The sequence below is a fragment of the Mustela putorius genome, unplaced genomic scaffold (genome assembly GCF_011764305.1).
Source record: "Mustela putorius furo isolate JIRA1106 unplaced genomic scaffold, ASM1176430v1.1 tig00537227_pilon_pilon_pilon, whole genome shotgun sequence".
NCBI lineage: Eukaryota > Metazoa > Chordata > Mammalia > Carnivora > Mustelidae > Mustela > Mustela putorius.
In genome coordinates, this window is record NW_025422368.1 from 27,579,134 (window position 1) to 27,592,900 (window position 13,767).

The 13,767-nt window shown below is 42.5% G+C and overlaps 1 protein-coding gene across 1 annotated transcript; it reads left to right on the plus strand.

Moving 5' to 3' along the window:
- Window positions 1-4,603: 4,603 nt before the first annotated feature.
- LOC101676304 (cationic amino acid transporter 3-like) lies at window positions 4,604-6,939 on the plus strand. The gene has a single exon (XM_045073118.1). The coding sequence runs from the start codon at window positions 4,790-4,792 to the stop codon at window positions 6,653-6,655; it is 1,866 nt and encodes a 621-aa protein (XP_044929053.1). The 5' UTR covers window positions 4,604-4,789; the 3' UTR covers window positions 6,656-6,939.
- Window positions 6,940-13,767: the final 6,828 nt, after the last annotated feature.

The window sequence follows — 13,767 nt, forward strand, 5'->3', positions numbered from 1 at the left end:
GCTAGACCTTCCCCATACCCAGAATCCTGAAGAACTTGTTTAATTCTAAGTTCACATCTTTTTGGCAAAAAAAAAGTCCCCAGCAACGCCCCATTTAAGCCCTCAGGCCACTTCCTCACCCATGCAGGGCCCTACTATCTTCCATTGCCCACTTCCCTCTTTCCTCCAGCATTCCCACTAAACCACCTCCTTCCTACTGTCCTACTGTCACATCCTTCCCAGGCCCTGCCTCCTGAGCACCCTGCCTCTCTGAGAGCCTGAACTCCCTGAGGGCTCTGCTAAGCTCCACTCCAAGTCCTGACTCTGCTTAGCCAAGATCCTTCTTTGTCCCTGGTTTGGGCTTGCACTTTCTTCCTAATTGTTTTTCCTTTGGGACAGAAAAAGCCCATGGGTAAGTGATTTCTTCTGTTTATAGAGTTGGCAGGAAAATTGAGACAGAGCCAGAGAGGAAAATGGCCGGGCTGGGAAGGCAAGTTATATGAGGGACCTAGAATAGTCAATAGTCAAATTAGGAGACAGAACGTAGAATGGTGGTTGACAGGAGCTGCTAGGAGGGAAGAATGGGTATGAGTTTCAGCTGAGGAAGATGAACAGGTTCTGGAGATGGTTGGTGGTGGCTGCACTGCAGTGTGAAGGTGAAGCTGTCTTGGACCACCCATGTTAAAATCATGACACCCACTCAGAGTACCTCCTAACCTTTTCTTGCTTTCCTTTTCTCTGCTGCACTGATTACAAATCCAACACAATATATATTTTTATTCCTTATGTGTTTATTGTTTGCTTCATAATGTGGGAATGTTAGCAATTGAGTGGAGGCATGTTTGCGGTTTTTTTTTTTTTTTTTTTTTTGCTTTATCCACAGTACTGAATAAATGGGGCTAGTGTATTTATTGAATGAATAAATGAAGGACCATCATTAGACACAGACTTTTAGAGAAGGCACAAACAGAAAAAGAAAATGGACAGATTCCCTTTTTCATTTTGTTTTGTTGACTAATTTCTTCAACTATTGGGCATGAGACTGAGCCCCACTGTTCATCGTGGCTTTTGCTGTATTTGCTTTTTCGTATGTATTTGACCTATTTCTACTATGGACATGTTGGTTACACATGCACCATACTTACTACTCTTTCAAGCTCTTGCCTAAACTCAAAGCCTCTACTCTTATATTCCTGACTGCCCACTATCTGAGTTGCAAGGCTGCTCAAGTTAAAAATCCAGAAACTCCGGGGAAGCTCAAGTATCCAAAGAAGAAATTATACTTGTTTGAACCACTGATTTGATTGGCTCTGCAGTTTTCATTGTCTGGAAAGTTTAAGGAGGAAGAGAGTTTTATACACTTTGGAGAACCTGTGCTTGGATACAAAGGGATTGATATAATTTCTTGAGACATTGAATTTAAAGTCACTTCTGTTGCTAGGACTTCCAGTGCTATGTTGAACAATAGTGGTGAGAGTGAGCATCCTTGCTGTGCTCCTGATCTCAATGGGAAGACTGTCAGCTTTCCCCATTAAGAATTATATTCGCTATGGTCTTTTCATTGATGGTTCTTAATGAAATTGAGGAATATTTTCTCTATCCTTATACTCTGAAGAGTTTTAATGAGGAAAGGATGCTGTATTTTGTCAAATGTTTCTTCTGCATCAATTGAGAGGACCATGTGGCTCTTGTCTCTTCTCTTATTTATGTGTCCTATTGCATTGATCGATTTCCGAATGTTGAAGCACTCTTTCATCCCAGAGATAAATCCCACCTGGTCATGATGGATAATCCTTTTAATGGACTACTGGATTCTATTAGTGAGGATCTTGTGGAGAATTTTGGCATTCATATTCCTCAGGGATATTGGTCAGTAATTCTCCTTTTTGGTTGGGTCTTTGCCTGGTTTGGGGATCAAGGTGATGCTGGCCTCATAGAATGAGTCTGGAAGTTTTCCGTCTGTTTCTACTTTTTGAAAAAGCTTCAGGATAATAGGATTATTTCTCCTTAATGTTTGGCTGAATTCACTGGGAAATGCCCTTAGGAAACGCACCTGAAATAGATGACTGAACATGTTCTAGCTTCCTGTTCCCAACTAGGTTTGGCCCTTTCTCTTAAAACAAACAAACAAAGAAACAAACAAACAAAAAACCAACTTCTAGGAATGTCAAGATGTAGTAATCAGTACATTTATATATTCATTTTTTTTCTGTCCTAAATGCCTCTATTGTTGCTTTCTACAATTATGAGCAGATCCTCGTCCTGTGTAGTGAGGGTTGATGGTGACAGTATAGAAATCAGGAGGAGGATTATATATCTTGGTCTTGCCCTCTGGATGCTTCTGGACTGTAACATAATTTCAGTGACACACTCAGAGCTCCAGCAGACAGAAAAGGAAAATTCATTTCAGCTAAGTGTCAAGGGCCACTATAAATGCTGGCAAGAAGGAGAGGAAGGTTGGAGATGGGGATCAGTCAGGATGGCTTAGGAAATGCTTCCTAGACACGGTGGGAGTAAAGGTTGTAGAATAGGGTTGAGAAGAGCTAGAGGGTCAAGACTGGACAGGAAGGAGTGAGAAGTGCATTCCTGGCAGGAAGGGTGCTTATACAGGGCAAAGACTCATCCCAGGAGGGGTAGTCAGGCTGTGAGGAGCTGAGTTAGAAAGGAGGTAATGGACCTATGTGTAGGGGGAGAATTAGGACAAGGCTATGGCTGCTTGGGGCAGAGAGTCTGGACTAAATAGAAACCATTGGAATAACTGTAGATTATTGGACAGAAAAGGGGCTTTTCTGGATGTGGCATTAGCGGCCAATTTTTCTCTATGTTTTTATGCAGTGGATTTGTGGTAGCCCTTTTCAAGGTTCCCAATCACGAGTTTGCTTTCTCTTCTGTAAGGTTGCTTGTTCATGTGTTTGTTCTGCCTGCATTTGTTTGTGTCGTAAAATGTGATTATTTACTTTCCAGAGTTTTGGTCTTTGGGTTACTTCTCTGGTATCTTCATACTTTGTCTGTAGGCCCACCATCCCTTGTCTTCAGTAAAAACAGAAAGAGCCCATGGCCCACCCTGCACAACACAGTTGAGCAAAACAGAAATTATCAAGCATTACTAGTCTCTGATTAGATGGTCCTCCTCTGAGATTCCTGCTCAGGGTCCGTGGATGGACTTAAGAGAAGTGTATGACATTTTTTTGAGGTGACCAACCTCAGAGGGGTGTGTGATTCAACAAATGTAAGGACCACTGTTACATCTTTGTTAGGAGGTGGGTGTCTAGAGATGGCTCCCCAGTCGGAGAAACATGGTACAAATATCCTTAGTGCCAACTACAGGAGCCTCGAGGACAGTTGACAGGTGATGGAGCTGAAGAAGAAAGAGAAATTGGGAAAAGGGAAATGCATTCAGAGGGAACTAGTAGGACAGGTGCCCCATCATCCCTGTTCTTCATCCTCTTTCTAGGAGGTACTCCTTCTCTGTATTCTCCATATCCTGACCATTACGGGGTCCAGTTCCCCTTCAGATTATATATACTGAATGTCTGCCATTTATCAGGCTCTGTACCAGGTCCTCTAACAATATTATCTCCTGCAATTCCTATGTTGAATCTGCAGTGCACAGAGTGGAATCAGTCCCTCCCTCAGTCATGGCATTGTCACACCATTTTTCCCTATTAGGCCCCTTTTCAATGTATTTTATTATTGCCTTTCATCCTTATCTCTGTTCTCATTCCCCCTCTTCACTGGAGGCAGTTGCTTTGGTGTATTTAACAAATGCTCTTCCAGTCTCTTCCAGTGGTCTATGTTTGTTTTAGATACATTCACCCGTTCAACAACTGCAGTGCCCAGTTAACTTTGCATTCTGAATTCCACTAAGATTGTGCTTCAGGATGGTGTTCCAGTGACACTCCCACCAGCTGTGTGTATTAGTTTGTATCTTCTTATGGAATTCTCATGTTGATCCAGTGAGAGAGATCGAGTAATGTTCCTAGTGGATGAGGAGATGGACCCATAAAGAGATTAAGCAAATTATCTGAGTTCATACAAGTCACTCTGAAGGGCCAGGGCTCACATCCAAAATTTCTGACATATGTTTATTATCTCCACAATACTCATATATTTATTATCTCCACAATACTGAGAACATTTCTTAAAACTCTCTTAAAACTGAAGCCTGAGTAGGGAGGAGAATGGGGCCTGCCTGAGTTTTTTTTCTCTCTTCTCCACTTTTCATTTCCGGGACATTGCTGTGAATTGTTCATCCAGAGCCTTGCTCCCCTTGTGGAGAGAAAAGAAGTGAGGGAGGGGTACGAGGGAATCACACAAACTGTTTCACAAGTAGCTCATTCAAACTGTCATCTGAATGTTTTCTTAATGAAGGAATTCAGTGTGTGGGTTGGGGACACCTCAAATAGTGTAGAAAGATTCCATACGTTAAGAATTGACACTCATTATCTATCTCCTGTTCTTTTTGGTCAATCATATAACAAGCACACAATCCTGTGTGTGATTCCCTCTTACCGCTAGTGTCAGTTTCTATGATTTTTGGGATGCGACAAGTTACACGTGACCTTTGATTTTCGGTTGTTTGGTTGAAGACCATTGTTCAGTAAAAATGTATTGTTTTCATAGGCATTCTGGAAGGATAGCATGTACCCAAAGAAATAGGAAGCAGCGGCTTTGAAACCTGAGCAACGGACCTCGGCAACCCCAATCCAACTTGGCTTAACTCAGCCTCACTGATCCAGATCCAACACTCTTGGCTCCAGGGCCCTGCTACAGCTCCCTAATCCTTAGAATCTTCTTCAGTTCCTCTAGAATGCTGCGTCAGGCACTTCGCAGGTTTGGTCAAAAGCTGGTAAGCAGACGTCCACTGGAGAAAGAAGTATATGAGTTTGAATTTGGCAAAAAGCTAAGGACTCTGGATTTAGTGGCCCTGGGTGTGGGCAACACAGTGGGTGTTGGTATATACTTCCTGGCTAATGAGGTGGCCAGGAATCAAGCAGGACCATCCATTGTGATCTGCTTTTTGGTGGCAGGTCTAACATCACTGTTGGCTGGGCTGTGCTATGCGGAGTTTAGTGCCCGGGTTCCCCATTCTGGCTCTGCATATCTCTACAGCTACATCACTTTAGGTGAACTCTGGGCTTTCATCTCTGGCTGGAATATCATCCTCTCCCTTGTTGTTGATGTATTCATTGTGGTCCAGGCCTGGATCTTAACTTTTGACATCTTCAATGGGAACCACATCTCTGAGACCCAGCAAGAGATCATCTCACAGTATGTTCCCCAAGTCACTGCAGAAAATCTACGCTACTTTTTTGTCATCTTTCTGGTTTTGGTCTTGGAACTGCAATCTACGAGTTGGAGTGGGTTTGTCATAGTTTTCAGACTGTTCATATTGGTGAAGGTTTTGGTTCTCAGCTTTTTCATCATCTCTGGCTTCATGAAGGGGGACTTGCACAACTGGAAACTCACAGAAGAGGACTACATACAGGCTGGATTCAACGGCACCTCTAGCTTGGGCCCTCTGGGCTCTGGAGGATTTGTCCCTTTTGGCTTTGAGGGCATTCTCCGTGGATCAGCTACCTGTTTCTATGCATTTATAGGTTTTGGCATTATTGTTACCAGAGTCAGAAAATCACACAATCCCCAGCGTTCCATCCCCATGGGCATTGTGATTTCACAGCTCATCTGCTTTTTGCTATATTTTGGTGTCTCTGTGGCACTTACACTCATGGTTCCTTACTACCAGCTTCGACCTGGGAGCACCTTGCCTGAGGCATTTCTTCATATTGGCTGGGTCCCTGCCTATTATGTTCTAGCTTTTGCAATTTTCTGTAGTATTCTTGTCAACACCTATTGGGGCTTTATGTTCCGTATACATCGGAGGATATGCATGATGGCAGAGGACAACATCTTGTTCCCTTTTCTTGCCAGGATCCATACTAACACATATGCCCGTATCATATCCACTGTGACCTTTGGCAGTATTGCAACAATCATGGTATTCTTCTTTGGACTCACTGATCTTCTGCACTTCACATCATTTGAGGCCTTGATATCTTATTCGCTGGTAGCTCTTTGTGTTCTCATCATCAGGTATCAGCCTGAGAGGAGGAAGGAGGAAAATCAACCAGAAGTGCAGGAAGAGAATGGGCAAATTGAAACAAAATTACAGGAAGAGAATGAGGAAAACGAAACAGAGGTGCAACAGGAGAATGGGGGAAATGAAATACAGGTGCAGGGGAAAACTGCACATGCAATAGAGAAGCTGACTCTCAGGAGACTATTTTTTCCAGGCAGCCCCACCCCCACTCCACTCTCTGGCCAGATTGTCTATGTTTGCTCCTCACTGCTTGTTCTGCTGCTGATTCTCCTCTGCCTGGTGCTGGCCCACTGGCCAAGTCTGCTTTCTGGAGACCCAGTGCCGGTTACCATGGTTGTGCTGCTCCTGGTGCTCATCACTGGGATCACTGGGGTCATCTGGAGACAGCCACAGAGCTCCACTGGCCTTCAATTTAAGGTCCCTGCTGTGCCTCTCCTCCCACTCTTGAGCATCTTTGTGAATGTTTGCCTTATGATGCAGATGTCAGCTGTCACCTGGGCCTGGTTTGGTGTCTGGATGCTGATTGGGTTTGCTCTCTACTTTGGCTATGGGATCCAGCAAAGCCTGGTTACTTGATCCCACTTAAAGGCCCAAACTGTAGACTCAACAGTGAACTCAGAAGTACCAGTACATATTTGGCTTGACATCATCACCGGTGAATGCAGACTGGCTCCCCTACACAATAATGGGGAGTACTCTTGAGCACATGGAAAGCTAGGGCTCCTATGAGATACTGGTGGGGGAATACTAATAGAGCTTTGTATTTATGATATAGTAAAGGATGTGTCTTTGCTCTTCCCCCCTCCTTTTTTCTTACTTTCTACTTTAAAAAAATATTTTATTTATTGATTTGATAGAGAGAGAGACAGCTATAGAGGGAACATAAGCAGGAGACATGGCAGGCAGAGGGAGAAGCAGGCTTCCCACAGAGCAGAGAGCCTAATGCAGGGATCAAGCCCATGACCTGGGATCATGACCTGAACTGAAGGCAGATGCTTAACTAACTGAGCCACCCAGGCACCTGTAATTTCTACTTTGCCTTTGTGTCCATAGTTGCTCACTGGCTTTTACAAAAGTAGTATTAAAAGAAACTTGAAACACATGTTTTCATTTTCCTTGGTTAAATATCCACAGGGAAGGAGGTGGCTAGCTGGCTTAATCAGTAGAGTATGCCTCTTGCTCTGAGGCTGGTGAGTTTGAGCTCCTTATTGGCTGTAGAGATCAGTTAAGAAAATATTCAGTAGCAGAATTACTGGATCACAAGGTAGTGCTGTGTTAAATTTTTTGAGGACTCTCCACACTGTTTCCCACAATGCCTGCTCCAATTGACTTTGCCACCAACAGTGCATGAGGATTTCCTTTTCTCCATATCTTTGGCAACACTTGTTATTCTTGTCTTTTTGATTTTAGCCATCCTGACAGGTAGAAAGCCAAATCTGGTTGCACTTTTAAAAAAGAGTTTAATAGGTTTAATTTTTTAATGTTCAGTTAGCTAACATATAGTACATTTCTATTTCCCTGATGATTAGTAATACCAAGCGTCTTTTCATGTGTCTGTTGGCCATCTGTATATCTTCTTCAGAAAAGTATCTATTCAGGTCCTCTGCTCATTTTTTAATCGGATTTTTTGTTTTTTGGTATTGAGTTGCGTATATTCTTTACATATTTTGAGTATTAACCCCTTACTGTAAATCATTTGCAAATATCTTCTCCTATTCAGTAGGTTGCCTTTTTTTGTTATTGATGGTTTCCTTTTCTGTGCAAAAGCATTTTTGTTTCATGAGTTTGAAAATACATATGCACCCCATGTTTATTGCAGCATTATTTCCAATAGCCAGGATATGGAAGCCACCCAAAGTTGCATTAATAGATGAATGGATAAAGAAGATGTGGTCTATATGTATATCCAATGGACTATTACTCAGCCATAAAGAGGAATGGAATCTTGCCATTTATAACAACATGGATGGACTGGATGGGTATAATGCTTATTGAAATATATCAGTCTGAGAAAAGCAAATGCCGTATGTTTTCACTCTTATGTAGAATTAAAGAAATAAGAAAATTAAGATGAAAAAGGAAAAAGGACAAATAGCAATACCAAAATACAAACAAACAAATAAACGAAAACCACAACAACCTAGTTCCCTAAATAAAGGGAACAAACTCATGGTTGCCAAAAGGGAGATGGGTTGGGGAATGAGTGATTTAAATAAAGGGAATTAAGAGTACACTAATCTTGATGAGTCCTGAGAAATGTGTGGAATTGTTGAACCATTGTATTGTGCACCTGTGAGTAATAATATATCAACATTGCATGTTCATTATACTTATATTTTAAAAAAAGAAACTAGAAAAAGATACCCCCCAAATAGATGAAATATGACTCCTGCCCTTAAGATGCTTATATTGGAATACAAGGGGTAAAGCATAGCTGTCACACAAAGTAGAATGTTGTCATAGGTAATATACAAATAGAGTGTCTTGGGAATTCAGAGTGGAGGATGATCAGTGTGGCTGGCACAGAAGTGAGAGTTGATGGTAAAATCAGAGAACACTTTATAGAGGAATGGCTATTGAGTTGGGATTTGCCACATCTGGGCAGCAGGGAGAGATTGTAGGCAGTGAGAACACCAGGATGAAAAGCACAGGAAAATGAAGCTGTGTTCAGAGCACACTGAGTAGGCTGTGTAGCTGGAGTCTTGGCTGTGTGAGGGGACAACAGAGCATACACAGGTGGATTGGAAACCAGAGCTTTCCCCTGAGCACAGAGAACTTACGGTATGCTGAAAATGGAATGCAGGAAAAGAATGTTGATACTTCTTTTAGCAACTTCTGCATTCTTGGACTTTAAAGTTTCTCTACTGTTGTCTGCTTTAGTCGACCTGCTCAGAAAGTACACAGCTGAGAGCCACGTGTCCTGGGTTCTCGTCCTGTTTCCACCACTAAGTAGCAACGTGACCTTGAACAAGGTGCTCAGTTTTTTTCTAGGCTCTGCTTCTTTATGTGTAGTGGGAGAGGTCACAGCTGGATATTTCTCATGTTCCCTTTCCTTAAAAAATTCCAGGATTTTCTCTGGTTCTTCTGTCCTGTTATTCTCTTAACTAGGTCTCTATACTGCATATGATCCAAACCAGCATCCTGCCTACTTTTCACTACAACCCATTGTTGGAGCTGTAGAGGTTCAATAAATAACACCCGATCTCCCTCTCCTGTGTTTGGAACTTATTGATAATCATGACATCAGCGACATAGCTGATTAAACCATCAGTTGTAGATCTGCAGCTTACTTGGCTTGCGAATGTGTCATCACTGCCTTTGACAGTCCTCTCATCACAAGAAGTGCTGAGTATCCCTGGCCTACCACCACAGGAGAGAGTCTGTTTTATTAATTCTCCTGTATGAGCAGGCTGGATTGCGTGTGTCCAGTGGGCAGGTTCATTGTGGACAAAAAAAGAAAACCAACAAAATATTGGAAGAAGCTAACCAGGTATGCTCAGTGTTATGTCTTCACTTCATTAAGCATTCATTAATCATTAATCATTAATTAATCATATCAAGGTCCCAGTGAGAGAGAGCCCTGTGGAGAGTGGAGAGGAATAGTACTCCGCTCAGTGGTGCTCAAACCTCAGGGGATGCCATGACACCCAGAGGGCTTGTGGAGACAGATTGCTGGGCACCGTCCCCAGTGTTTGGAATTCAGGAGGTCTGGGTGGGGCCCAGAACTTGAACTTCTAACAAGTTCCCAGGTGATGCTGATACTGCTGGTCCAGGGACCACCCGTCGAAAACCAGAGCTCCAGCTAAAACTCTTCACGTGTAAAGCTGAAGTGAGGGAAACAAAGGCACCCTTTGTACACTCACCTTCATTTAATGAAGATTTAGATTAAAATACCATTGTTAATACTGTCATAGTGGGGAAATCATAATGAATCATTTCATAATTATATGTACAGCGAATTCACACCATGTGCACTTAAATATCTTACAATTTTTATGTCAATTTTCCCTCAATAATTCTGAAATTTAAATAGCATATCACAGTTAACTGTGTCTTTCTCTCCCCCTTTCTTTTTGTTTGTTTTTTTTTTTTTTTTTTTTTTTTTTTTTGCTCCCGATTATAGACCCTAGGCAAGTAGTGTATCTTGTTCACTCCCAGAGCCTCCAGCCAGGGGCCAGGCATCTATTGAGCATTTAATAAACTCACGTTAAATTGAATTGAGACTGACGTATTTCCTTGGTTCAGAAAATTTTGCTTTTCTTCAGGCTAACAGTGTGCTATTCCTTTAAAACTCTTTTTTGGAAGATGTCCTCAACAGACAGCATTTCTCTTTTATCCATAGAGCTGCCTGCATCTAGCATCTAAAACTTTGCCCAGGCATTTCTAGATTTGCCATTGGGTGGCTACGCTTGAATGCTGATGCCTGTCCTGTCTGTTCCATCCCTGTGGGAATAGATTCTACATTTTCTCTTGATCCAATAGTAAGAACAGTGTTGTTCATTTAAAGAGCAACAGAGAAACTACATCTCTGGGGCAGGAGAATGCATGACATGACCCGCCCTGGCCCTGCTCCATCTCTTGCCATAGAATGTGGGGAGGGGATGGAAGGAGTGAAATCGATAGAAGGCCCAACCAGCTCTACCTAATTCCAGGGAATCCCTAAAGATAGACTGGCTCCAGTGAGGGCACAAGAGGCATCCTTCTCGATGCAGTCAGTTTTATGTTTTGGTATAGGAGGGTCAGTGTTTTTCTACTGTAATTATACATGAGCCTGACCTGGGAGGGAGAGAGGGAAGATACTTTTTTACTTGGTGGATTTCTCATCTTCCCAAAGGATGCAGGTGGCTCCAGGGAAGCCTGCCAGAGGCAAGATTCCCCATATACTTACCCATTCATTTAGATGCTTTTTTGAGGGACTGGTACAAAAACCTTCTGAAAGCACCTACAATTCTTTGGGGAGAGAGAATTGATACCCTTACATGGGGAGGAAAATGGACTGAAATAGGAGGATTCATAACTGGATTGAAATTGAGGCATTGTTATTCTGGAAGAGAAGGTATGAGTTGAAACTGAGAAAGAGGTATTTATCAAGAAACACTTCCTGGAGAAGGTTGTCTATGGAGGAATTTGGGAAATAAAAGACAGGTGTGCTGGAAAAGAAATGGGACAGTAATTCTAGGCACATGGAACTTTAAGAGTTATGAAAGAATGAGACTCTTATGAAGCATGTGTTTATACATTTGAAGGGAATTTAAGAACCCGGTTTGTATTATGTGTTGCATATTGTGCCACAGAGTGACATTCTTGAATCAGGAAGTGATAAGATAGGATTCTCATTGTCACTAGAAGATAGAGAGAAGGGTGTGGACAGATGTACTCTTCCTGGGAGACAGTTGTAGCACCTGCTGCAGTCATCTATAGCGTGCTCTTCAAAGTGTGGTCCGTGGACCTGCAGCCAGGATGTCCCCTGGGAACTTCTTAGAAATGCATACTCCTAGGCCCCCATGCAACGTGCTGAATCAGAATCTGCATTTTTAACCAGCTCCAAGTGATTGGTAAGGTCTTTTAGGTTTGAGAAATACCTACAGCCATCTGGCCTCAGATGGGCACTATGGAAGGTGTGAGAACTTTGGAACTGGGAACACAAGAGGAGGGGCCTATGCTGGGGAGTTGAATTTGGGGAAGAGGGAGAAGTGTGGGGTCTGACTGCCTGCCTGTCTCCAGGACTCCCATACCAGTCACTATGGCAGGGTTTAGCACTCTGCCCACTGTGGGTAAAAAGCTTGTGGTGCCCTCAATCATGTCTGCCTGGTTCTCAGGTCTCCTCTGGGGCAAACATTGGGTGGGTGGTGACTGCTGCCAATTCTACTTCCCCTCCTTCATATGATGGCCTGAAAGGGCCTAGGGAGATCATATTAGTCATGCTCTGACTCAGAGTTGTACTGTCCCTTAATCAAATGAGTGATAACCTGATGATACTAATTGAGGAGGCTGTGGAGGTTGGGGGATGAAGTATGAATTCCTAACTATCTGTCCCAGAAATTAAGCAACTTTCATCTTTCAAAAGATTTCAGGAGAGACAAGATGTTTACATAAGGGGCTATACCATACTAGAGACAAAATTATTCTTTTTAAGGGATCATGGATGATTTTTAATCGGTTAATAACAAAGTATATGAGATCAGTAATTCCAGACACCTGGATTAATGGGCAGTAGAACAATGTTACCAGGTGGGCATTGGAGAATTTTCTTTCCTTCTTTTAATTTTTTTTGAAAGAGAGAAAACAAACAAGTTGGGGGAGAAGGGTCAGAGAGAGGGAGAAGCAGACCTCCCACTGAGCATGGAGTCCGATGTGGGTCTCAGTCCCAGGACCCCATGACCGTGACCTGAACCAAAACCAGTTGACTGGGCCACCCAGTTGCCTCCACTGGAGAAGTTTCTTAGCCTTTCAAGGGTTTGTGTACCTCATCCCCAAAAAGAAGAGGCCAGTATTAATAATAATAAACAATAAATAATAATAATAATAATAAATAATAAATAAATAATAATAAACAGAAGCCAGTATTAAAGGAAAATAGATGGAGATTGAACATAAGGAAGAATTTCCTGAGATCAGAGGGTGCTGGGGGACATGGGAGGGCTCAGGCTCTGTGGCCTTGTGCATGGCTGTCTCACTTGGTTGTGGAATGCCTCTGATGGGCTCCTGCCCAGAAACAGGGAAATGGACACAATGAATCTCAAAATCTTTGTTATCCCACAAATTATCTAGTCAACTTCTTAAATGAGAGAATGGGGTAGATGTGTAGAGTATGTAGGTGGTGAAGCATGGGGGTGATGAATGACAGAAGAAAAAACACAGTCTTCTTAGAGCACTGAAATCTGCCACCAGTTCTCCTAACACTCCTAAAGAATATATTGAACATTAGGACTCAAACAGACTTTGAGGGTTACCTGTCCTTCCTCTCTCCCTGTATTCATCTTGTGTCATAGGAGATTGTAAAAGCTCCTAAGGGTAAGGAACATCTCTCTCATGCATTACTTCTTCTATGTCCACAGCCCCAGAGTGATGATGATGATTATATAGCTACAATTTGCTGAGTACTCCAAGCACTTTATGTAATCACCTATTTTATACAATGTTGAATGACGTGAGTAGTGTTGTGCTCATTCTACAAAAGTTGAAACTAAGGCTCAGAGAGGTTCAGTCATTTGTGCAAAGTGAATAGTGAAGCTTGGATTTGTACAAAATTTGAGCAAAGTCTTGTACCTGCAACCCCTGAGCTATACTCTGCACGGAGTATCAGCTCAGTGAGGGCCTGCTGATCGCTGAACTTGATGGCATAGAGGTGACTGAAAGACAGTGGATAATTCCCAATATTGAATGATGAGAAAACAATTTCTATGTGTTTTGTGGCATGTAGTCAGAGAAACATTTGGTGACACATGCAGCTCATACTCAGACAATCTCTCCTGGGCCCCACCCTGTGGTCAGGAGCCTGGAAAGGGGACAATGCTGGGTACATATCATCATAAATTTCCTCATTGAAAGTCATGTTTGTGCCAACTATGTGGAAATTTTTGCTTGAAATTTGAGTATAAATATGCATCAAGGAGTGGGTATGTTTTTCTTGGTATGTCTATAGACATGAGCATATTTTTAGACTTAGTGGGTATCATGAGTGTGTG